At 41.4% G+C, this 25,388-nt stretch overlaps 1 protein-coding gene and 1 long non-coding RNA gene across 7 annotated transcripts; one reads left to right on the forward strand and one right to left on the reverse strand.

Moving 5' to 3' along the window:
- The first annotated feature begins 30 nt into the window (after nt 1-30).
- On the forward strand, nt 31-22,622 carry Cpsf7 (cleavage and polyadenylation specific factor 7). 6 transcript variants are annotated; one of them, XM_076917174.1, is made up of 11 exons: nt 351-390; nt 745-853; nt 6,244-6,462; nt 6,721-6,797; nt 7,277-7,380; nt 7,907-8,079; nt 10,097-10,511; nt 11,807-11,925; nt 14,578-14,746; nt 15,592-15,759; nt 20,653-22,622. In XM_076917174.1, exons 4-10 carry the CDS (start codon nt 6,732-6,734, stop codon nt 15,752-15,754), a joined length of 1,209 nt encoding a protein of 402 aa, XP_076773289.1. In that variant the 5' UTR covers nt 351-390; nt 745-853; nt 6,244-6,462; nt 6,721-6,731; the 3' UTR covers nt 15,755-15,759; nt 20,653-22,622. The 6 variants fall into 6 exon arrangements, with proteins under 6 accessions (XP_034344817.1, XP_034344824.1, XP_034344849.1 ...); XM_034488926.2 differs by lacking the exons at nt 351-390; nt 6,721-6,797 and adding an exon at nt 31-113; XM_034488933.2 differs by lacking the exons at nt 351-390; nt 6,721-6,797 and adding an exon at nt 31-113 and having other exon boundaries at nt 7,907-8,052.
- Nucleotides 21,698-25,170, reverse strand: LOC143435310 (uncharacterized). The gene is made up of 2 exons (XR_013105495.1): nt 24,835-25,170; nt 21,698-24,136 (listed from the first exon to the last, which is right to left on the reverse strand). It is a non-coding gene; the product is annotated as an uncharacterized LOC143435310 (long non-coding RNA).
- Between the last annotated feature and the right edge of the window lie 218 nt (nt 25,171-25,388).

A 25,388-nucleotide genomic window follows, 5' to 3' on the forward strand; every position in this document is an offset into this window, starting at 1 on the left:
CGGAAGTAGCGGTGCGTGTGACGCCGCCGGTGGGGGGGCGGGACCTGGGGCGGAGAGCGGTTCGCGCGCTTCGGGCCTAGTCGGGACTCTCCGCGGCCGCCGCCATATTCCCGGTAACGGGGGCGCGCGGCCGGGGGCCTGCGGGGCCGGAAGGAGGGCCGGGATTGGCGCCGCGGAGGGGAGGGGGTCGGTTGGGGTGGCGGCGGCAGCGGAAGACGGCGGGTGGAGGGAAGCGCGGGCCTCTGAGGGAGGGGCTGAGGTCCTGGAGCTGTGGGAGGGAGCAGGGCAGGCCTAGCCGAGGGCGAGGACCGGGCCCCGTTGGAGTGGAGGCGGCGGGAGCTTCCGGGCCCGCGGGGGGCTCCGGCTTGGGACGCCCCCTGGGCCTAGCAGGTGCGACGGGCTGAGCTTGCGGCGTTTGCCGCGGTGGTTCTTCACAGCGCGGCCTGAGGGCCCTCTCAAAAGTCGAGGCCTGGACTTGGCGGTGGCGCCATAGGCAGCTACGGGCGCCGAGTCGGCGCATCTCGGGTCGGGCCCGCGGGTGATGGGCAGCGAGCCCCGCGAGCCCGAGCGGCCTGGGAGAGCTGGGGGCGGCGCGAGGCTGGGGGCGGGGCGGAGCGGGTGGGGCCAGGCTCCGGGCTGGCGGGATGCTGCCTCTCAGGAGACAAGAGGTTGTTGACCCTTGCCCTCCTCCCAGCCTGGGACCCTTGTGCCTTAAAATTTTTTACCCTTTTCTGAATATCGTAGTGGCATCTTTCTTTCTTTGCCCGTTCTCCGGGCTCGAGAGCGTATTTCCGGAGCCATGTCAGAAGGAGTGGATTTGATTGATATATACGCTGATGAAGAGTTCAATCAGGTAAGAGGAATTAGCAGTTTTGGATTTTCTTCCATCAGTCTACTGGCAGTAGTTTCTCAGCTCAAAATAATTCCCCTTAGTATCGAAGCGTTTCCCCCTAGCGGAGGCTTTGGAGACGACTGACCATTCCTCTTTATGTTAATTTGAACCTCCAGGCTTCAATTTTAAAGGGTTTGCTTTAAGAGCAAATAAAAACTCAAGTGTAATAGAATGATGAATCAGCCTGTGGAATTGTTTCCCCAGGTCATTCCAAAGTTAAGTGACTAACCATAATTAAAAATGAAAATTACACTTGTTGCAGTATTGCAGGGATAATTTTGATACTTGTGACTTTGCTATTCTCTCGGCTTGCCGCCCCAGAATGTTAGTCCCTCCCCCTGTTGGTCCCCTCCCATCAGTGTAGACAGTATAAGAGATAACTTTGAAAGACATACTCTACCAAGTGCTTTAAAGATGGAGTTCCAGCTCCACTCCACTTTAAATAGCTTGACTGTCCTCTTGAGAAGTCTGTGGGCATTTTAGTGTGAATGGAAGGAAGGTAAAAACCATTGAATAAACTAGTTTAAAGGCAAGTAAAAGACAGCCGTCCTAGTTTTGAATTTGTGTTTTTACATTTTAAATGTTCCTTAAAATAGTAATCTGTGAGGCTGAGATCTTTGATCTTGGGGTCGAAGCTCAACAGAAAGTTTCTATTTAAAACTTTTATCTTCCAGGTTCTTTCTAGTTATCCTTAAGTTAGCTGGTTCTTGTTATTGGTGTATTCCAGTGGGTACACGTAAGGACCTGAAAAGAATGGACTAGAATGCCTAGGTTGTAGCCTGACTTTGATAGACAACAAAAGAGGCTCGTATATCCCATTATTTTATTTTAAATTTTGTGCGTGTGAGTGGTTTGCAGGTGCCCAGGGAGCCTAGTAGTGTGGGGTCCAATGTAGCTGGTGTTACAGTTGGTTATGAACCACCTAGTGTGAATTCTAGTAACCAGACTTCTCTAGACAAGCAGAAAGTATTCTTAACTACCAGTCTTGCTTTCCTGAGTTTTATGTGTTTGTTTGGGTCAGACTTTTGTCATTTGAAATTTATGGCTTTTTCATTAACAAGACTCTCTTAGTTCTGTATTACTGAAAGATACCCCCAGTTCTAAATCTGGGTTGTTGACTGGCACTGCAACTAATTGACTTCAGAGAATAGACAGTCACTGACCATGGGCCATATTTGATCTAAAATGAAAAAAAGTAATAAATGGTTTATAACTTGGGGGTCATAGATAAGACACAATTCTTATCCAGTGGACATGGCTTTGTCAAGGTACACCTTATTGCCCTCAGTAAATTTGTTTATTAATTAACTTTTTTAAAAAAGGACCTTCTGGTCTAAAGCAAAAATTAGTTTGTGGACATTTATACCAAGCAGACAATGTTTGATATGGGGAAAATTGAAACAAGTATAGACTTTGAATGTTTTATGTTCTAAAAGTTGAGAAAGGGGTTTCCCATCCCTGTAAGTTAATTTTTGGCAAAGTTGGTTTTAGTGTAATCTGGAAGCTGCTAAATTATTTAAAAGTCTGGGTAGAGTTGTTAAAAAGTTGGCTTAGATAGAAGTTAACCTATATGAATTGGGTTTTTGAATGTCTTAGAGGACAGTTACTGATTTGTCCCAAGCTAGCCCTGCATACAACTCCCTCAGGAGCACTTTGGTCCCCGAGGAATATTAGCACATTTACTATGTGGAACCCTGTGGTATTTGCTTCTGAACTCTGGCAGCATGTGCTGCAAAAACCTTTTGCAGAGTACTTTATTGCTGTTATATTGGGAGCCCTGGGATTCATACTGCTCAATTAGACAGGGTCAAACTAAAAAGGTGACTGAGAACTGCTACTCTCTTGAGTTTTCTGTTTGTTCCTTCTCATGCTAAGATAGGCCTTATAAGTATGCCTGGTTCTATGTCAGGAAGGATTTCAACTACTCCTGTAGGATTTACTACTGCCAGAGCTAGTGGGGTGTTGGGATAGAGTGAATCCCTGTGCTGGAAAATAGGTGCCATTTGTAGTAGCTAAAAGTAAAAATGATATTAGCTAGGTATGGTAATATACATCCATTCCCAGTGCTCTGAAGACTAAGGCAGGATTGCTACAAATTGGAGGCCAGCTTGGTTACAATATCAAAACACACACATAAAACAACAACAATGGACAGTAACAGTACAGAATAATGGGCAACAGTGATGGGGGAAAGGTGTTGAGAACTGGAAATGTGGTTATGAGGCTCAGAATTGATGCGGCCTTCTAAAAATCAAATAAAACGTAATCAATAACCAAAATGGTTTTACTGAGAAAACTATGCCCAAGTTAGTTACTTCATTGGGTCAGATTCTGAAAAGGAGCTAGAAGGTAGGAAGATTAAACATATTGGAGGGCAAAAATCACTCCTACTAGGAAGTTTTATGATATAACATAGCTTTTTGTGTGTATCCTTGACAACAAAATTACTGAAATATTTATTCAATATTGAATACATATTTTCAATTTAAACTTAACAAAAATTTTAGCATTGCCACCTATAAAATATGGGTGTGTTTTTGATTTTTGCTTCTTTTGTGGGATAGATGGGTTTTTGGTTTTTGCTTGTTTAGAGTTTTTGGTTTGTTGTTGTTTATTCTTTAATCTTTCTTACAATCCAGTCAGGTAAGACAAGGTTTCTTTCTCTCTGTAGCCCTGGTTATCTTGGAACTCACTGTAGAGACAGGCCTCAAACTCAGAAATCTGCCTGCCTTTGCCTCCGAAGTACTGGGATTGAGGACATATGCCACCAAGTCTGGCTACTGCTAGGTTTTTTAGGTTCCATGGCTTGGATAGACCATTGAAACGTAGAACATTCAAATGCATTGGGTTTTCTTTCTGAAGTGTACTCTACACAAACAAGGTCCTATAGGATTGATCCTTTTTTGTTCTTTCAGAAGTTTTTCAAAGAGCCCATTGATTGCCTTTAGACCAACGGTATGAAAAGGTTCCCACTGATGTGTTTGCTCCCCAAGTTGAAGTCTTCATACTGGTTCACTGACCTTTTTTTTTTTAACTAACCAGATCTCAGTGATGACTTTTGCCTTATAACTCTTAGATAAATCTTTGAATCACAGAAAAGGATTATCTTACATAAAAGGAATCTTAGTTTGCCAACTTTGAGTATATAAAATACTATTATTTCCTTATTACCTTTAAGTTTCATTTGAAAAATCTTTTTTTCTCTATTTAAAAAGCCTTGGTGAGAGGTATAAAGTCTAGTTGTCCTTAATATCCTTAAGGGGTTTGTCTCAGGATCTTTCTCTGTAACAAAATCTATAGGTGATTAAGTCTATTTTTTTTTAAATGTTAATGGGCCTGATGGTATAATCCTGTACCCCAGCTACTAAGGAGACTGAGGTAAAAGTTATCACAAGTTCAAGGCCAGTCTTGATAACTTGCTAACTTAGCCAGACCCTATCTCAAAATTTAAAAAGTAAAAACCAAAACTATACCTCAGTGATGAAGAGAGACCTTTTCTAGCATGTTCATATACTAGGCAGTACCCTTTGGAGAAGGTATTCGCATGCAAAATTCTCATGCATTCCTTTTACATACTTAAAAAAATATCTAGATAATGACAGTGATTGTTTAGGCTTTGCTAACAGCAAAATCTGGGGTTTGCCTTTTGCTAGGCAAAATCTCTATCCCTGTATTTTTAATTTTATGTGTTATGGGTGTTTTGCTTGTATGTATGTCTATATCATGTGTGTGCATTCCCTTCAGAGGCCAGAGGAGGGTATCAGATCACCTGGGACTGGAGTTACAGTTACTTGTAAGCTGCCAGTGGTTCTTGGAATCAAACCCAGATCCTCTGGAAAAGTAGCCATTGTTTTTAGCCACTGAGCTATCTCTCCTGCTCCCATCTGAAAGAAAATTTTGAACCAGTTTTCAGCTGGTTGAGTTTGGATGGGAAACTGATAGATATGGAGAGCTAAGAATGGCTTCTGAGGTTTAGAGTATTGAACAGGATAGAGTCATCAAGTCTTTTGGGAGGTGGGGTGTTTGTTCGGAATTTTGATGGTTGATATTTATTTTTCTATTTGTTTTATAAATGGCATGTGTGTTGAGGTCAGGACAAAACTTTTCTTCCACCATGTGAGTCCTGGTGATTGAACTCAGGTCACCAGGCTTGATAGCAAGTGTATTTATCTACTTACTTTCTCTAAGTATCTACTTACTTTCAGTGAGTCATCTCACTGGCTTTCTGTTGTTTGTTTTGTTTTTTTATAAGATAGTCTGGTACAACCCATGCTGGTCTCAAACTCAGTATGAAGCTAGCTGTCAGCTGCTGATCTCCTTCCTCTACCTCCCAAATGCTGGGATTACAGGCACATGTGCCACTATGCCCAGTTTCAAGTCCTTTTTTGTCTCTCAGACCACAAGGGCAAATCACTATACCTGACCACATAAATACTGGAGCTTGAACCCAGAGCCTTGCGTGTGCAAAGCAAGCACTCTACTACAACAGAGCTTTATTCCCAGCCCTCTACTGTCTTTTCATGTTTCTTGAAACTTGAAGCTATTAGAAAGCTGAGGTTGGGACTAGTGAGATGGCTCAGCGGTTAAGAGCACTGACTGCTCTTCCAGGGGTCATGAATTCAAATCCCAGCAACCACATGGTGGCTCACAACCGTTCGTAATGAGATATGATGCCCTCTTATGGTGTGTCTTAAGACAGCTACAGTGTACTTACATATAATGAATGAATGAATGAATAAATGAATGAATGAATGAATAAATAAATAACCAACCAACCTTTGGGGTGGAGTGGGAGGGAGAAGGGAAGGGGGAAGAAAAAAAAGAAAGCTGAGGTTGTATTCTATGAGCTTGGACATTTCTCCAAGTCTTATTTTTTTTTGTTTGTCTGTTTCATTTTGTTGCCTACTCATTTTTGCATTCTTTCCTCTGCTTTATATTACTAGATAAATCTGCTCTTATTAAATGTAATAATAATATATAACTTGATATTAAAAACACATTTTAATATATCTAAGATGTGGTCTTTGATCTAATATCACTGATCTCATGTATCTCAGGAGATGTATCTCATTATTCATATTAGTTTGTTTACTTATTTACTATCTCTTTGTTTCTCACAGGAGGCTAAACTCTAACTTGCCCATTACACATAAAATCTTGAAATTTTCCTAAGTAATACTAAGAGTTTCAAATCAAAAGTCTTCTGTACCCTTTTCCTAGGGTGGGACAAGGAGGTCTTGTACATTGCTTTACAAAGCATTTAACTATAGGGTTCCAAATCAGCTAGAATGAAGCAGAAAAAAAACAAACTGAAAGTTTAAAGATTCCATTATCAATCTCTCCTCTTTTAGGACTCGGAGTTCAACAATACAGATCAGATTGACCTATATGATGATGTGTTGACGGCTGCCTCACAGCCTTCAGATGACAGAAGCAGTAGCACAGAACCACCCCCTCCTGTTCGACAGGAGCCTGCTCCCAAACCAAACAACAAGACCCCTGCAATTCTGTATACATACAGTGGCCTGCGGAGTCGGCGAGCGGCTGTCTATGTAGGCAGCTTCTCCTGGGTGAGCAAGGATAACCAAAAATCTTAAAGGTGGGCTGGAGGGAGAGCACTGGGAGGTGATGGCATTTTCAGAAACCACTGTTGCACTGTTTTGTGCTCTGATGGGGTTGGATTTCTTTTTCCTGGGATCAGGTTGGATTGATCTCTGAAAGAGAACTATCCTGAGGACGTACTGGTGCCGAAGAAAGCATTGATTAAGTGGGTAGTTGCCTTTTCTGCCATCTTATTACTGCCCCTGACCCTGGGGCTTTATGTCTAGCAGGGTCATCTATGGGACGAGATATCAGAGTGAACACCTTGAACTCTTGGTGGTCATTAGATGGTCCTGTGATAATGGTGGGTGATGGGGATCAAAGACCTTGATAGCTGTAGTGTATTTGGGATATGTGCTGACTGTTCTGTAAAAGTTACGGTGTGAGATGTTTTGGGGCTGGTGGTGGGGTGCCAAATCAGGAAATGTATATACTGATGGGAATATTCCTGGCATGGTCAACTGTAGCCTGTCAGATCTGTAATTAAAGTTGCTAGCAATCTGTTTGAAATGATGATCAACAAACTCATATGTCAGTTAAAATTAAAATAAATTTTAGTCTTAATCCCCAAAGGGGGTTGTGGGATTAGATGGGTTTAGAGTTTAGGACTACAAGAAAAGCCTGCACTGATTGAAAATATTGCTGGGCTTTGGGGTTTCCTGTGGGTGGTCATGGTTGTGGCTGGAGTCCTAGATTTGGGAACAGGAGTTGGAACATCTGGGTGGGTGGGTAGCAGGCATGTAGCTCTTGACATTTCTCCCTTTTCCATCTTGCCGGCCCCAGTGGACCACAGACCAGCAGCTGATCCAGGTTATTCGCTCTATAGGAGTCTATGATGTGGTGGAGTTGAAATTTGCAGAGAACCGTGCAAATGGCCAGTCTAAAGGGTGAGATCTAGAGCTGGGGAGCCCCTTTGAGTTTGTAACTATTAGGGTGACAGATCCATTATATATTTGAACTTGGATTCTAACCCCCTTCCACCCTGGCCTAGCTTACTACCTTGGTTTTGACAAACTGCCAAAGATTTGGGACCTAGCTGGAATAAAATTGAACATCCATCTGTTGAAGGGAAAGAATGTTAATTTTAAAATTCCAAAAAGTGCCTGGCGGTGGTGGCGCACACCTTTAATCCCAGCACTTGGGAGGCAGAGGCAGGTGGATTTCTAAGTTCGAGCCCAGCCTGGTCTACAGAGTGAGTTCCAGGACAGCTAGGGCTACACAGAGAAACCCTGTCTCGAAAAACCTAAATAAATAAATTCCAAAAAGTAAGGACAAACAGGAAATCTATAGGGTGGCACCTTCTTGTTACTGATAGGGAGTGGGGGTGAAGGGGTGTTTAAATAATTTAGCAGAATACTTTTTCCTTTGTCCAGTGTCTAAATGTTTTATTCCTTTTTTACTTTGTTCCTTAAGGTATGCTGAAGTGGTGGTAGCCTCTGAAAATTCTGTCCACAAATTGCTGGAACTCTTACCAGGAAAAGTTCTTAATGGAGAAAAAGTAGATGTGAGGCCGGCCACCCGGCAGAACTTATCACAGTTTGAGGCTCAGGCTCGGAAACGTGAGTGCGTCCGAGTCCCAAGAGGGGGTACGTGGAGACCATATGTATGATGGGTGGGGGAAGGTTGTGGGCTTGTTGCTGTTAATATGGAGGATTTGGAGCAAAGTTGGTTATGGTTTGGTGGCACAATTAGTGGGTGGGCCTAAGAATTAGATTTGTGTAAAAAGGACAGTGCTGGGAGTCAGGTTTAGGTTGTCAGTAGGTTCTGCTTTTGACTCTTTTTCTTTTGGCCTTTTGAACAATTCAGTTCACTTCTTGGGGCCCCTTTCCCATCTGAATTAAAAAAAAATGATTAAAGTTCCTATCATTGGTCAATTCTGTATTCTTCCATAAATGGGCACACCATGAATGGGCTTGCTTTCTAAGATGTGGTTCTCAAAAAGCAGACATCCTAAAGTGTAATTAAGGTATACAAAGGTGGCTATGATCCTATCATGAGTATATATTCGGTGTACTCTGCAAAAATCAACCATGAGAAGTATTAGGTAATAAAAGTTAAGCGTTGTTTCTCCATTGTCCTTGAGAAAAGGAAATGCTTACAGTTATTGAATACTTAGTTGGCTGGCAAGTATATCACATTAGTTTTTCTTTAAATTGCAGTATTCTGTTATCTTGTTCCCTTAAGTTCATCTGACTCCCTCTAATCTCACTCTGTTCATCAATCTCTTACTACCTTGGTCTCCTACTAAGGCTCTCCTCCTGAGAAGAGGGTGCACTGATCAGCTGACAGGTATTCAGTTTGCTTGGCAGTAAATATTTGTCATTATCAACTAATACATTACTATTTTGGTTTGTGTATCAGTTTGGATGGCATAATTCAGTCTCCTAGGGTCTGATTATTCCCTGGTGAATTACTAAAATCAGATTTCTAAACCTGAGGACCAATCTTGACTTATCCTGACTTCTCAAGGTACAGCTACCGTGCAAGGGCCTACCTGAAACAATCAGCCTCCTTTTCTTTCACTACTAGGGAATGGGTGGTAGCAGAAGCATTTCATCACATACCTGCTGTCACTACTTTGTACTTAGCTCTAAAACAGTAGTTCCTTGTGTTGATGGGGTATATCCTTCCTGTGGAAATAGAGCCTCTTTAATGGAAACAACTGTCCTTTGTGTTGACAGCCTAGGACTTGTAACCAAATACACAAATCAATATTGGAACAGTACCTGAGAAAGTTGTTAACTGTTGTTACACATGCTTTAAAACCTGTTTGGTGTATAACAACTTGAGAAAGGAACAGGTTGTTGTGTTTGAAACATAAAGAACAGGACCAGTATTGGGCTGGCAATATCTGATAGTGAAGAAGTCAAGATGGTATGCCTTTAGTTAATCCCAGCATAAGCTTGCCTTGAGCATTGGCCCTAAATGTAAGTTCTAGTTTAAGGAGCACTCTGCTCCTCTGTGTTTGCTAAGAATCTTACTGTCTGAAAGTTTCTAAAGGCCATAATGTCATGATCTGTTGGGGTCTACTTTTAACTAGGCTGAGCTAGTTCTTTGAATAAAATATAGATAGAGGATGACTCTGTCTCCTGCTTTTCCTGTTCTTTCTTCAGTTCCCTGACTAGAGCTCTATGGCAAAGAGAATGTTTCTAGACTTCAGCACAATAAGTATAACTCGTAGTGGTCTTGAGTCTCTGAACTCTTGGGAACTTAGGCTTCAAGGCAGTAAAATCCAGCAGAACATTAGTGAGCATGCTTTAACATCATCATTTTCTTATGGGTGGTTTGGATCGTATATATTTATTTGAAAATAGGAAACAAGAGTTAAATATGTCAGAAGCACTTTGAGGATCCTAAATGAGAGCATTCATTGACATACAAGACTTAAGAGAGCTGTTGCTTTCTGGAGTTGGCTTAACTAAAATACTTCTGATCTTTCTTTTGAGGCCAACAGAAAGGCACCAGGTGATTCATTTCTTCTCTCTTAGCTGCTTCACTTGTATTCTTTTTATGTGATAACAGACTTGCTGAGAGATGAGCTGGTCCTATTGCTAAATCCAAAGCCTGCCTGGACCGTAACATTAGCTCTGTTTTGCTTTGCAGGAATACCTCCACGGGCCCATTCCAGAGATTCTAGTGATTCTGCTGACGGACGGGCAACCCCCTCTGAGAATCTTGTACCCTCATCTGCTCGTGTGGATAAGCCCCCCAGCGTGTTGCCCTACTTTAACCGTCCTCCTTCAGCCCTTCCCCTAATGGGTCTGCCCCCACCCCCAATTCCACCCCCACCACCTCTCTCCTCAAGCTTTGGTGTCCCTCCTCCTCCTCCTGGTATTCACTACCAGCATCTTATGCCCCCTCCTCCTCGATTACCTCCTCATCTGGCTGTACCTCCCCCTGGGGCCATCCCACCAGCCCTTCACCTCAATCCAGCCTTCTTCCCCCCACCAAATGCTACAGTGGGGCCTCCACCAGATACTTACATGAAGGCCTCTACACCCTATAACCACCATGGCAGGTAAAAACTGTTTTTCCCTGCAGCTTTGAGCCAGGATAGTAGAGTACACATTTGTTTGTTTGTTTGTTTTTGAGCCAAGGTAGACCATCCGGCCTCAAACTCACCAATCTACCTGCCTCTGCTTCCTGAATGTAGGTATTAAAGTCCTGGAATGTGCTACCATACCAAGCAATAGTAGACAGTGTTTTGTCAGACGGTAGTGGTGATGGTTCATAGTTCCAGTACTCAAGAGGCAGAGTGGGTGAACCTCTTGAGTTTGAGGATAGCCCGGTCTTCAGAGTGACTTCAGGACAGCCAAAGCTACACAGGGAAACCCTGTCTCGGAAAAAAACAAGGGATAGAGAGGTGACTCAGTGGTTAAGAGTAGTGACTGTTCTTCCCAAGGACAGGGATTCAATTTCCAGCACCCAATTGTTCACTCACAACTGTCTGTAACTCCTAGTTCCAGGGCGCCTGGCATCCTCACACAGACATATATGCAAGGCAAAATAATAAATTTTCTTACAAAAAAGAAGAAACAAACAAAAAAGCAGAGAATGTTTTAGACATTTGTTTTCCATGAATGAGCACTGAATGCTGGTAGTTTTCCTCTATAATCTCACTATGATGTTGAGTCCTGGGACATGGATTAGTGTCTCCCAGAGGTTTGTTTTGCATGCCTATATGTGCAAATGCTCACATGTATGCAGCTACATTTGTGACACTTTTGTACTCTTGCATGTGGAAGCCAAAGGACAACCTTTGGTGTCATTCTCAAACATGCTGTCCACCTTGCTTGAGACAGTCTTTCATTGACCTGGAGCTCACCCAAATAAACTAGACTAGCCAGTGAGCCCCAGGGATCTACTTGTCTCCACTTCCCCAGCACTGGGATTATAAGCATGCTCCACGGTGTCTGATATTTTTATGTGGATTCTGGGCATTTGAACTCAGGTCCTCATGCTTGCATAGCAAGCACTTTATGAGCTAAGTTATTTCCCCCAGCTCTGTCATTGTCTTTTATTTAGTGTTTTCTGTTTTCATCTTATCTGCTTGACCGAAAATTTATCTTTTATAGCTCCTTTTAAGCAGCTTGTTTAAACTCAGTGCCATAAATGACTGCTGCAAATGCTACAATGATTACTACTGTTGAGTTAAACCAAAATTAGGAACACATATGATATATAAATCCTGTCCTTAAAGAAAAGAATGAACATTTAAGACATACCCAGAGAAGTATTGAATAATAGTACTATAGAATATGGTGAAAGTAATAAAGGTTGTGGGCAGTCAGCTGTGTAATTGTCTCTCTGCAGCCGAGATTCAGGCCCTCCACCTTCTACAGTGAGTGAAGCTGAATTTGAAGAGATAATGAAGCGAAACAGAGCAATTTCCAGCAGTGCCATTTCCAAAGCAGTGTCTGGAGCTAGTGCGGGTAATTAAGTCTTACTTTACTGCCTTTGCCTTAAATTTTTCCCCTTTGTCATATTCGTCTGGAAAACGTTAAGAAGTTGAGTTGGAGTGCTGTTGGTCAGAAGATGTGTACTTCAAAAGCAGTATGTGACTTGATTTCTTGGCTTTGGGAAAACTCCAGTCAAATGTCGAGACTTGCTTTGTAGAAAATAACTCAGTGCCTTGACTGTAATAGATACTATTTCCTGTTTGTATTTATTATAGAATGTAATTACTGTCTCAGAGAGATCTTGATCTCAGAAGTGATCTTTAGACTTTGTGTTTATGCAATAGTTCCAACTCCAAGTAGGATTAAAAGCCCTGGGATTTTAGAAGTGGTACCTCAACTAGATGGTGCTCTGTAACACTAAGAAGCCTGGGCAGAGCTGGTGGCCTGTGGATAGGCTGTCCTCTGAAGGCAAGTCTGCTGTTATCTTAAGGCATATTACCCTTCTGGCTAACTTGCCCTACTCTCAGCAGTACATGCAGAATCAGCAGCTAGGATTCTGCAAGCCCTGGACATAGAAGAAGAGGATGTAGAATAGAAAGTTTATGGATGTAGCTCAATGGGTAGAGCAATGGCCTGGCATACTAGAACAGAAGGATTTGGAGTTCTGGTCCAAGTCAAAGTCATTCTCACTTTCTTCCTGTGGGTTTCCCACATGGATCTAAATGTAATATAGACTGTTAGTACTCAAAGAAGTAAGTTCGAATTGACTGTTAACCTGTTTTCCATAATTTCTGACCTGGTTTCAATTTGATTCTACAGAGTAGTTTAAAAACAAAGTATGTGTTCTTGTCAGCTCTTCCCTGACCAGAAAAACATAACGACTTCTTAAATTAAAAAATTAATGCATGTTCATTGTTATATAATACACAGAGGAGTTTAGAAAAAAGCATTTTTGTTTCTTTTCCAGTGTCAGTCCCATCACCCTGAGTTTTATCTCCCTCTCTTTTTCTTATTCCAATCATAGAAACTATAATATGTATTCTCTGTGCCTCTAAAACAGAACTTCCTTGCCTGTATGGAGCTGATATGCCAGTGTTCCTGGTCCTTCACAGTGCCATGTTTTCTTCATAGTTTCTGTCCATTCTGTTCTTGCTACTTTGCATAAAGGAAGCCACCCAGTTACTATTTTCAGCAGACCTCTATGTGGACTTGTTGAGTCAGGTGCACATTTGGGAAATGAAAGGTTTAGTTATTGAAGGCAGCATGATTTTTTTTTTTTTTTAATGTACAAGTGTAGGTATGTGAGAGATGATATTTTAGACAGTTTGTATACCACAATGGTCCCATAGAAATATATATATGATGTGTTTGTGTGTGTTGTGTATATCATCGAGTAAAACCTGAGTTTATTTAAGTACACTCTGTGGTGTTTCAACAATGATGAAACTACCCAACAGCAAATTTCTCAATGTGTTACCCTGTCATTGAAAACTGTATATTAGTACATATAATAGAGTATGTATATTTTATATATACATGTGTGTATCTGATTATAAATTTAATGTATAGATTCAGATATAGTGTCAATGCCTTTAATCCCAGCACTTAGGAGGCAGAAGCAGGTGAGTCTCTGTATTATTCAGTAAGACCCTGTCTTGAAAAAAATAGTATGTAGACTCAATACTGTGTTTAAGGAAAAAAAAAAAAAAAGAATTTTCTGTGAGGGCTACCAAGAGTACCTTCTGAATGGTGGGTATTCCTCCAGTTTTGGGGATGAGTACACATATCACAACATATGTATAATTTTGGTTGTTTCTTACAAAAATCAACTTCAGGGCTGGATGTGTAGCTTGGCGATAAATCAGTTGCCGACTATGCTCAAAGCTCTGAGTTCAACACCCAGTACCACACAGAAGAAAAAAAAAAAGCAATATTTATCTTTTTGCTTTCTATATTTTAGACACCTATCTTATTATATAGCTTAACTTCTGTTATTTGTTGAGGCCTACTGTGTGTCTGACATTGTGCTAAACACTTTTAATAGATGACCTTTTTTGCTTACAGATTTACCTCATCGGTTTTAATAACTAATGATCTATGAAGCCGTTCTTCCTTAGTTTATGTAGCCTAGCAAAGATAAAACAATGAACACTATTACTAAAACATGGTTAAACATACATAGTTCTGTGAACAGAAAGTTTTAGAATTGTTGGCTTAAATAGTTTATTCTTTAGACTTATGTGTGTTTTGCTTATGTATATGTATATATACCACATACATTCTTGGGATTCAAGGGGCCCATTTGGTTCCCTGAAACTAGAGATATGAATGGTTGTGAGCCATGTAGGTGCTGGAAATCAAACCCAGATCCTTTACAAGAGCAACAAGTGATTTTAACAGCTGAGCTATCTTTCCAGCTCCAGGACAGTTTATTTTCATCAGTATTGTCAAGTGGCCCTTGGACAAGTATGCACTAATTATAGGGCCACTAGTATATGTCAGATTTCATACTAGACTATACCTGTTACTCAGTTTCATACCTGCTATGTCTCTTTTGTCCATTTTACTATGGCTCTTTAGAACAACTAGTCATTGACAATTTATGTCCTCCTACATTCTCCTTTTGGTCCAGTTTGGTTGCTGCATCTGCTCATCCTTGGCCTTTCTCTCCCTCCATCCTATCAGGGGATTACAGTGACGCCATTGAGACACTACTCACAGCCATTGCAGTTATCAAACAGTCCCGAGTCGCCAATGATGAGCGTTGCCGGGTCCTCATCTCCTCTCTTAAAGACTGTCTTCATGGCATAGAAGCCAAGTCATACAGTGTGGGTGCCAGTGGAAGCTCTTCTAGGTGAGTTGGTTGCTTCAGGCTTGATTTACATCTTTTTTTTTTAAGAATTATTTATTAATTATACATATACATATACATATATACTGTCGCTGTCTTGAGACACACCAGAAGAGGGCATCAGATCCCATTGCAAATGGTTGCGAGCCACCATGTGGTAGCTGGGAATTGAATTCAGAACCTCTGGAAGAACAGTCAGTACTCTTAAATGCTGAGCCATCTCTCCAGCCCCTTACATTCACATCTTTAAGGAGAAAAAAATTAATGAGACATTTTCATTAATTAAGTATTGCTAATGTCTAGCACCTGCGTTCAGTAGAGACAGTGGTCTCATTTAGGAGAAAGACTCTTAAAAAGAACATAGGCTTCAAGAGCTGGGGACACAACTCAGTGATCAGACTTCCTGCTTAGCACATGAAGCCCTAGGTTCAGTCTTGAGCACCATGGGTCAGGGAGTGGAAAGGCTGGGCCTAGGTGGACACATGGGGTTTTTAACCATTTGGCTTAGGTTTGAACCTCAGTTCTGGTGCTAACCATCTGTGTGGCCATCTTGAGTGGAAGTTAGCAACTTTCTGAGAACTTAAGGGGAAAATTCCTAGTACTTGGCTACAGACCTGTTGTAAAGGTGAAATCATAATAATTGGAAAATTCTAAATAGTCTGTTCAGTACATTAGAAAGGTCTGTCAGTCATTTCTCCCCAAAAGATGAAGCTTCAAGAGGCTAAAATTCTCTGACAGTGCCCCTATGATAGAGAATATTTTAGGCAAACATTGAGAGATACAAAACCTCATGTGGGAAGAATGTGGTGTAGGCCATCGGGGTTGAGGCTGAAGGATGTTTCTGACAGGAAAAGACATCGGTCCAGGGAGAGGTCACCCAGCCGGTCCCGGGAAAGTAGCAGGAGGCACCGAGACTTGCTTCATAATGAAGACCGGCATGATGATTATTTCCAAGAGAGGAACCGGGAGCATGAGCGACACCGGGATAGAGAACGGGACCGGCACCACTGAGAAAGGTGGGAAAGAAGCCCTGTTCCTGGCCAGTGGATTGTATGTGAACTGGGTATGGTGGCTCATGCCTGTAATCCCAGCACTTGGGAGACCAATGCAGGAAGATTGCCATGAGTTGAAGGGCAGCCTGGACTACAAAGTAAGACCCTGTCTCAAAACAAAAAGATTTGTAATAGAAATGTTCTGCCCTCCTCCCTCAAGTTCTTAATAAATGAAAGCCATTGTTACTATCATTATCAATAATAATGTATCATTACAATTAAATCCCAGTTTTCAAGTAAAAGGGAAAACTGATCAAGGCAGAAGAGATTGTTACCTTAGTTTTCATGATAAAATATTACTGACTTCAAGAATTGATATCCATTAAAAACTTTAGAGTAGAAAACCATTCTAAAAAATCTTTAACGGCTTTAGAGATGTTGAAATATTTTTGGTTTTAGTAAGTTTTATTAAAAGTGGGAGTTTTGAGGAATTGGTGTGGATGATTAAAAAGGTAGGTCAGCTCTTCTGGCTCAGGGACTGCCTCAGCAGGATTTGGGCTTCCTGTCTCTCAGCTCTGCTTTTCTATGTTTTCATTCACAGAAAGATCTCTATCTTGGAGGATAAGCCTGTGACTGTTGAGTTTTTATCACACTATTTTGCAATCCCAACTGAAAGCTGCTAACAAGGATTGTTTGAGGTGTAAGAAAGAATGGAGGTGTATAAAATAGACCAGAATATGGCTAGAAGGATCTACCTGGTCTGTTATCTGATTGATTGTTCTAAAGTAATATATTTGAGCAGGCTCTGTAGTTCTTTTTTACTTTTACTTTATATACATTGGTATTTTGTCTGTATGTATGTCTGTGTGAGGGTATCAGATCCTCTAGAACAAGAGTCACAGACAGTTGTGAGCTACCATGTGAGTGCTGAGAATTGAACCCAGGTCCTCTGGAAGAACAGCCAGTGTACTTAAACACTGAACCATCTCTCCAGCTTTGGCTCTGTAGTTCTTAACTATGGATGCTGACTGGATGGGGAAGACTGGGAACCCTCACTTCTTACGCATTTTCATAGGTCTTGGTAAACTCAAACCTTTTTAAAAGTCTGTAAAACTATGCATAGGGACAGCCTCCTAACAGACAAGAAAGCATTACTTTTGTGTTTGCCCTCTGTATTGTTGTTAGCATTATCTGCCTCAACTTCTCTGGGTCTTTTGAGACAGGGTCTCTATGTGGTCCTGGCTGGCCTGAACTCATTATGTATACCAGGCTGGCCTGGAACTCAGAAAAATCCTCTGCCATTGCCTCTCAAGAAGTGGTATTAAAAGCAGCCCGGCATTTAGAACAGACTTATAGCTGAGGGTGTTTTTGTCATCTTCTACAGAAAGTAAATGGAATGATAAAAGTTACTAATGCTTTCAATCTACACCTTTTTCTGTTCCTTTTTTTTTTTTTTTTTTTTTAGCTTCATGATTTTTTTTAAGTCTTTTAATATTTTTCACACAGTGTATTCTGATTATGGTTTCCCCTCCATTGTCTCCCCCCAGATCATCCCACCCATCAAATTCCGTGCCTTATTTCTCTCTCTCTTTAAAAAAACAAACAGGCTTTCTCTGTTTTTATCTCACAGAATTCTCAAATGTAAGATAACCCACGTAGAGCCAGCAGTTAAGCTCTGAATGGGTTCTGTGTTTGTCTCTAGATTTTTGCAATGGATTGCATTTTGAAAGGTGTCCACATTAACATATATAGCTTGTGGAAATGTAGGCTAATGAAGATGGAACCCTCAAGTGGCTTTGGCCTTCCTTGTTGGGGATGGGCAAGGTGGGTGTCTTGATCTATCCCTTCATTAAGGAGCACCATCACTTCTCTGTTGAGTTAGCATTGCTTAAAATTACAGTTGAAGCATTACTTAAAATCCAAAACAGCCAGCACTGGGTGTTGTGATCACACTTGTAATGCTAGTACTCAGGAGGCTTAGACAAAAGAATTACAAGTTCAAGGTCAGCCAGGACTACATAGTAGGACCACCACCCACCCCACCCCGGCAAAAAAGAAAAAATCACCTCATATAATGTAGTATGTGGTTTTTGGAATTGGTTGGGATAAGAGTAACCTGGGAGAGCCTGGGCTGGTGGACACCTTTAATCCTAAGACTCAGGAGGCAGAGGCAGGCATATCTCAGAGTTAGAGGCTACTCTGGTCTACAGAGCAAGTTCCAGGATACCCAACTGCACTGAAAAACCCTATCTTGAATAATAATAATAATTTTTAAAAAAATGACCAGAAGGGGAGTTGTTACTTGGTCTATACAAAGCAGCAGTTGTAGTCTCTAGAGCCTTATTCAGTGTACTTTACTAGCATAGATGACTGACTATCACCATTCCTGGTGGCTTTGCTCCTTTGACAACCTTTTGGTAGTGAAATTGCCAGCAAGATTCATTGATCCATCTATCCTTAATTGGTAGTTACAGAAAACATCTATTTGACTGGTACAGGCCTATGGCAAAATAAGGAAAACTTACTCTTGGGTAAGTTTATTACTTCTTTCCTGGTCTCCCATAACAAGTACAAGTGAATCAGACAGATACTTTAAAGCGATTTCCCTCTCTACAGAAGAAAAAAAAATCATCTTTAATTTTCATGGTAGTCTGAATTCTATCTTCATTTACTAAGTTGTAAGAAGGTTTCATGTTGGGGAAGTGATAATACAGATCTGTGTAAAGAACTTAATCCTCCATACTATCTGAACAGCATTGACAGCATCTTCACTTAAAAACAATTGTATTTCTGTGCTGTGAATAAGTGTTCCCTGATCAGGAAAGGTATGTTTTATGCAGAGGCCTCAATGGAACAGCAGCATCCTCTTCTATTTCTCAGGAGAGGGCCCCAGCTCTGGGGTTTGAGGCTGAAGGGCCAACTGAAGTGATGGATCTTTGTCTTCTGTATCCATTCAGACACTACTGCCAACACCAGTTCCCTTGATGTACCAGTTGTCCTGTGCATCTCATTCTGTAAGGACGCTTCACAAATGCCATTTCTTCAAGATATGCATGTGTATGCTTTGAAGTTTGAGGGTGTACCTAAGTGGTCTGTGTGTTAAACTCTCTGTAATTGTCCCATTATTTTAGGGTGTTTCTTACTTGAAATAGAATCATCCTCACTTCATCCATATTCTCCCCATCCATTGAAAACTGAGCTTTCTGTTCAAGTGTGATTGAGCTTAAAGATTCAGCCAATTGTGATGGTACATACCAGTAATCCCAACACTTGGAAGACTAAGGTAGGGAGGTTGGGTCTTGATTTCAAAGCAAGCCTAAGCTACAGAAGCCTGTATGTTAGGAAACAAGGCACTAAGAGCTTCAGTTTCTCTTTATAGAAACTGAGACAAATACTTGCACATGTTTGGAGAAGCCAGCAAGGTAAAGATCATTCTGATTCTGAGTAGCAGCAAAGAATAGTGCCAGCTCAGGAGACAGCATGCAGATCTCTTGTACACAGCATATGTGTGTGTGTCTTTTTGGATGGCTCTTTCTCTCCCTCTCCCCACCCCCCACCCCTTCCCCAAGACAGGGTTTCTATATGTAACAGTCCTGGGTCCTGGAACTTGCTCTATAGAATAGGCTGGCCTTGAACTCCCAAAGATCTGCCTGCCTCTGTCTCCCAAGTGCTGGGATTAAAGGTTTGTGCCACCACCGCCAGGCTTATAAAGCTTCTTTTCAAAGGTATTTTTATAAAGGCTAAGCATTTGTGTATGTCTGCAATTCCAGGTTCAGTTTAGTAAACTGTCTACACCTGAATTTAATTCTCCTCTTTCCTTTTGACCTTTGGTTCTGTTTTATAGCATTAAGTGATATAAAACATACTGCCATCTACATGTTTCAGGTTGCTAGGGACCTTAAGATTAGCAATGTGGCAAAAGACCTAGTAGAGCTTAGGTAAGGCTGTCAGATGTTTTTGATGGTAACTACTACTGTTTCCTTCTTCCATGCTCTGCTTTTAGTTCTTGGCCAAGTCATTCGGGTTTAGTGTTCTTGTATTTTTGAGTCCTCACCCACCGACTATTATATGGGGAAAAGTCTTAATCATTTGCATTTTATTTAGTACAGCCTGGAACAGCTCTTGTGCTGTGTGTCTTATGTGTACATAAATAAGTTTTGGAATCTGTGTTTTGGTTTGATTTCTGGGGTTTTGGTTGGGGTATGTGGGGGTGGGGAGTTGGGTTTTGGTTTTGTAGTCTGTTTTAACCATGGCTACTTGAAAACAAAAGATATTGTGGAGTTTGCAGTGGGAGTGCATGCTTCTTGCTAGGACCATAGGTACTAGGGGATTGATGGATTTGGTTAAATACACAACTTGGTTTTTGTTTGGTTGGTTGGTTTTGTTGGTTGTTTTTTTTGTTTTGTTTTGTTTTTTTGTTGTTGTTTTTTGTTGGGTTTTTTTTTTTTTTTTTTTTTTTTGCTATTGTCCCTCCCATTTCTTGCTTTCTTTTCTTTTTTTTTTTTTTCTCTCTCCTTGCCCTTAAGGTAAGCTATGACTTCCTCAGAGTAGATTTTCTGAACCTGTTTCCTTAAAGCAACATTTCTTGAAATAATTAGTTTCTGACCTTTCCCAGCTAAAATATTCTCAAAGTACTTTCAGAAACCTTATTCCATTGTCTGTTTTTTCCTCTTAACCTAAAAATAATATGCCACCATTTTGGGTTTTTTTAATGTCTTCACTGTGCTTCATATAGGCACTCTCTCACATTACTTTGTGCCAGACAATCCACATTATTCTACTTTGCTAAGCTTGCTTTCTCTGCCTACATTCTGACTGAGGTTGTGATTTCAAGAATTGCCAGTTTATTTCATATAAGCCCCCACTGATGAGAGAGTGGCCTCTAACTAGTGTTCTCTTCTGGTGCTTTCATTGCAGGAGTCTGGGTGGAAGCAATTTGTTTTTAATGGACTTGCATCTCCTCACCTTGATCAGGACTAAAGGACGGAGGCCGCTCCACCCCTTTCCCTTCTTCCAAACCCCTAATTTCCTCCAGGCAAAACCCCTGCCCTACAGGATTGAAGATGGCTTGGCAGCCCTCCCAGTCCCACACCTCCTGTTTGCCAGGGGGAAGAACCTAAAGACTTGCTGGGGTAGGGAATGAGGGCAGACAGGAAGACAGCAACATGTCTGGCCCATAGTCTCCATAGAGAATGGTGCTTTGTCCAAGGAAACCTGAGTTTCTGATTGCCCAGGAGCAGTCAGTGGTGAGGTTACTGAGAGAAAATTTCCTTCCCAGAGAAAATGAATCCTCTTTGTGGGATCTTAGGAAAGTGACTGGGTGTGCCAAAAATGCCCAGGGTTCTGCCCTCAGTACTAGATTTGATGGGGCCAAGAGGGTCCAACCCTGCTAACATACCACTTTGTTCAACTCCTTTACTTTCTTAGCTGATTGAGGAGGGACCATGAGAACAGAAACTACCTTGTGACAAGACAAGTGTTCTCAGTTTTCTCCTCACATATTGATGGTTTCTCTCCCTGGCCTCCTAGAGGGCTGAATCCTTTTGACTCCTTGCTATCTGACTCCTCAGTAGACTTGCCCCTCTGAAGCAGAACCTATGAGGTTGCTATTTGCTGGAAGCCTAGGCCAGCCAGATGCCACCGTTTGCTGCTTCAGGCTTGTCTGTCTGTTGAAGTGACCAGCTTTTAGTGTTTACTTTCCCTGAGGCTTTCCGTTTAACATGGAATCCTTCCCCAAGAAGGCTTCTTCCTTGTTTTAGAGGAGGGGACTGCCTTTTTGGACTTAGGGATGTCGTAGGACCTCAGTAACCCCCTAGTTAATAAAAGTACCAGAAGTGTGGAGAAGAAAGCAATTTGAGCAGTATGTAGCCTACTCACATGGGCTCTTTTTCAGGTTTGATGTAAGCATAGGCTTGCATTCCTAAGGTACATACTTTGACTTAACTGTGGGATAACTCAGCACTAATAGGCAGGTAAAGTCACGAGGGTGATTTTTTTGTTTTGGGTTTTGGGTTTTTTTTTTTCTAATCCTTTCACTCTGATACTTCCCCTGTCACTTTGCCTGGAGGTGCTTCCAGCCTTTAACAAAGAGCAGAGAAGAATTAGAGCCAGACTTTAGTGAACTCAGCTCAGAGTTGTAAGGACCAGCACCCTGGTGACCATTTTCTGCACAAGCAAATGGAATTGCTTTTTTAAGCATCCAAATTGTGATAGGTTGCTCCTGATAGAGGTAGCCACAGTCCTAGAGTACCATAGGGTGATGTTCCTTCTGCATGTATCTGCAGGGCCTCTGAGAGCTAATGTGAAAAGAGACTTAACATGTGAGATGGGACTTGGTGTGTGAGGCATAGGGTCATTGGAGACTCTTCAGACTCAGGGGAGGGGAGACTGAATTGGATGCCTTCTCTCTTCCCAGCACACTTATGATAGACCCCTTCAGTCACTGAGGGAGTGCTCCCAAGGTTGGAGAGACACATTCCCTTTAGACAGAGGCTAAAGTTGTGGCTTATTTTCCTGTCCCCTAAACCAATCCCTATTCCACCAACATGGCACCCTGCCTAATTGGCCAAGTGTTAAGTGATACGCTTATTCTTGAAAGCAGCTCAGGGTGTCTTTTTAAAATGTAGGGGAAAAAAGTAAAGTGACAGTTACAGAAAAACAAAATATAAAATATCAGAAAAGCTGTTTACCCAGAGAATTATTTTCTCCCCACTTTTATTTTTACTCAGTGACATAATTTTTAGTTTTATTCCTCATAGCAAAAGGAGAAAAAAAAAATCTCAATCCTCAAAAGGTCAAGGCCCCGTCCCCCTGTTGTCAGTGATTTGTTTGTCTTTCTGATAGGTTGGAAATTGTGTAATAAACTTGATGACGATGTCAATCTTTTATACTGCATTGTATTTTTTTCCTTTTGTAACAAAATATTTTTAAATAATAAATGGGGTGTGAGCTGTTTACGGATTCTGCATTGAATAGATTTGTTGAGGTGTTGGGCATGGGTACGAACTGATACAGGTCCTGTGTGATATAGGAAAACCTCAGGTTCTTAAGTGTAACTTGGTGATTGGCAGTGGTTTCTCCACAGCTGTAGCTGACATAGTGAGCCCCCGAGGAGTCCAATGTGAACCTTTACTTGTACCTCTCACAGTTTGTCCTTTGTCTGAGTTAAGGAGCACTTCTAAGTCATCCTGACCACTCACAGTTCCCAAGTCTTGCTTGCAGATTGTGTCTCCTACCCTGTGGAGTTCTGGGAGTGTCCTATTTGGGAAGAACACTTAGGTCCTCCATTTCTTTACCATAGACAAGCAATGTGACCTCAGTCTGTCATCAAAAATAAGAATAATTGCTGTTCTGCCTTCATATTAAGGATATGTTTTGTGGACAGAATTGACATTTAAATTTGAGAAGTAGAAACTAGGAAGGTTAGAAGTACTCAGAGATTTCCAGAAGAGCTTTCCTTTTAAAGCAGCACAGATAAAGACCCACTGGCAAAGTAGTAGCATCTTACCAATTTATCATTTGAACAAATATGACAAGGGATTCAAGTACTGAAATGTCACTACTACCCAAGGATGTTACTGAGCTGGTCTCTAAAACTCACCTTTATGTCTAAACCTGAATGGAGGAATCAGATTCAGCATCCATAAGTTCCAAATGCATCCATAAAAACAATCACCTGGTGTTTTGTTGTTGTTATAGTCATTTTTACATGTACTTATTAGTGCCTGTATGTCTGCTTGCCTCCATGCATGTACATAAGCATATGTCTGGAGGTCAGAGGATAGCTTGCAAAGTTTGTTCTCTTTCCACCTTGTGCTCCTGGGTAATCAAACTCTGGTCAAGCTTGGCACCTTAATATACTGAGCCATCACACCAGCCCTTTGTTGTTGGGTTTGGTTTTGTTTTGTTTTCCAGCCTTTTGTTTTTTAAGACAGTCTTTTATATCCCAGGCTGGCAGTGAATTCCTGAGCCTCCTGTTTCACCTACCAAAGTGCTGGAATTATAGGCATATACCACCATGCCCAATTAAGTCACTTTAACTTTTTTTTTTTTTTTTAAGTGAAAGGTAGAATTATAGGACAAAAAGTGCAGTCCAGGTGATAGTGTGTATTGATATCAGGAAAAGCAGGTAAACTCAAAATTTCCTTTAGAGGGGCTAGAATGTTTAGTACCTTACTGCTGAGATGTGTGTTTTCATGTTGGAATCAGTAGTCACTTGCATCTTAGTTGCCTGCTGTTTGCTAAGTGCTGGGTTTGCTCCATCTATTTAACATTCCAGCCATCTACTTTTTATGCCTCCAAAGATGTACTGTCCCGGGATGTTGGTGCCTCCAGGTAAAGTAGCTTGCTTCTTACACCCATAGCTTGTAGCCACACTTACTTTCCAGGTCAGATAATTTTACTGAAAAAGATGAAACAGATACAGTGGTATACCTACAATATACCATTGGGAGTTTGAAACAAGATCACTTGAGACTAACCATAAACATGAGGCACATCCCTATCTTAAATATAAAAACATGTATGTATTATATAAAATGTTTGCTTCATGATGACAACAAAATGCTTGGTCTGTGTTAAAGCTTCTGGGGCTGTCTTGAGACCCGAAGCTCGTCTCAAAACTATGAACCCTCTCACCTCTCCTTCCAAATGCTTGAGACTAAGGTATACCACCACATCCAGCCACTGCCTTGGTTTCTCTTGTGTATGACTAAGTAGCTCCAGCAGCATAAAGAACATGGGAGCCAGTGGACTAAACCTCCATATAACTGAGGTGAAATGTCACCCTATCCTAATGAGCAAGTTCAGTCATTAAACTTCATCCTCAATGGCAATCTGGGTATATATACACCACCATGCCCTGGCTGGTTTTAACTTTGTTTAGACTGACTTGTAAGACAGGCTTATATTTCCAAAGGTGCCTTTACTTCCTCACCTCTAAGCCTGTATAATGGAGGAGTACAGTTTCTAAAGCCCCTGTGCATTTTAAAAATTGGAAGTATAATTCCACTTAGCTGAGCTTTCTATTCATTTGTTGTTACTGTTTCGTTTTTTTGAGACAGGGTTTCTCAGTGTAGCCTTGGCTGTCCTGGAACTCACCTCCCAAGTGCTGGGATTAAAGCTGTGTGTCACCACAGTGCTTTCTGTTCATTTGTGCTTCTGAGAAAGAAGTTGAAATTGATAAACATCTAAATGAAGTCAGGAAGTCACAGAGAGTAGGTTCCTCTCTATTCTGTGCCACCAAGCAGAGGAGAGCTAGAGAAAGCAAATGTGAGAAGCAGAAAATTGGTGTTCATAAGATAGGAGGTGGAAACACCAAGGAAGTACCTATTAGACCCTTTTATTTTTTGTGGTTGTTCTGTCCACCATAGTCTCAATGACAACTAGGATGTAAGGACACAAAGAAAACAAAAACAATGTATTGGGCTGTGGGACCCATACAGCTTTAAGAAAGCTTTTAAAAAAAAAAAAAAAAAAAAAAAAAAAAAAAAAAAAAAAAGGAAAGGAAAGAAAAAGGCAGCATAGGAAAACATTCTAGGGTCCTCCTGACAGAGAGACTGACCTCAGCTCAGGGCTTCCTGAAGTAGATTTCTAATTACACTAGACTATGCTGGAAAGAATTTAGACACAAGGAGACTTGCAGAGACAGAGCA

Source organism: Arvicanthis niloticus, chromosome 1, assembly GCF_011762505.2.
Source record: "Arvicanthis niloticus isolate mArvNil1 chromosome 1, mArvNil1.pat.X, whole genome shotgun sequence".
NCBI classification, from domain to species: domain Eukaryota; kingdom Metazoa; phylum Chordata; class Mammalia; order Rodentia; family Muridae; genus Arvicanthis; species Arvicanthis niloticus.

What these genes read in the sequence shown, in the direction of transcription:
- Cpsf7 (XM_034488926.2), top strand. Translation starts at nt 800, where the DNA reads ATGTCAGAAGGAGTGGATTTGATTGATATATACGCTGATGAAGAGTTC. An exon ending in ATGTAGGCAGCTTCTCCTGG is followed by an intron (nt 6,463 to 7,276) that starts GTGAGCAAGGAT and finishes TGCCGGCCCCAG; the next exon opens with TGGACCACAGACCAGCAGCT. An exon ending in GCCAGTGGAAGCTCTTCTAG is followed by an intron (nt 14,747 to 15,591) that starts GTGAGTTGGTTG and finishes TGTTTCTGACAG; the next exon opens with GAAAAGACATCGGTCCAGGG.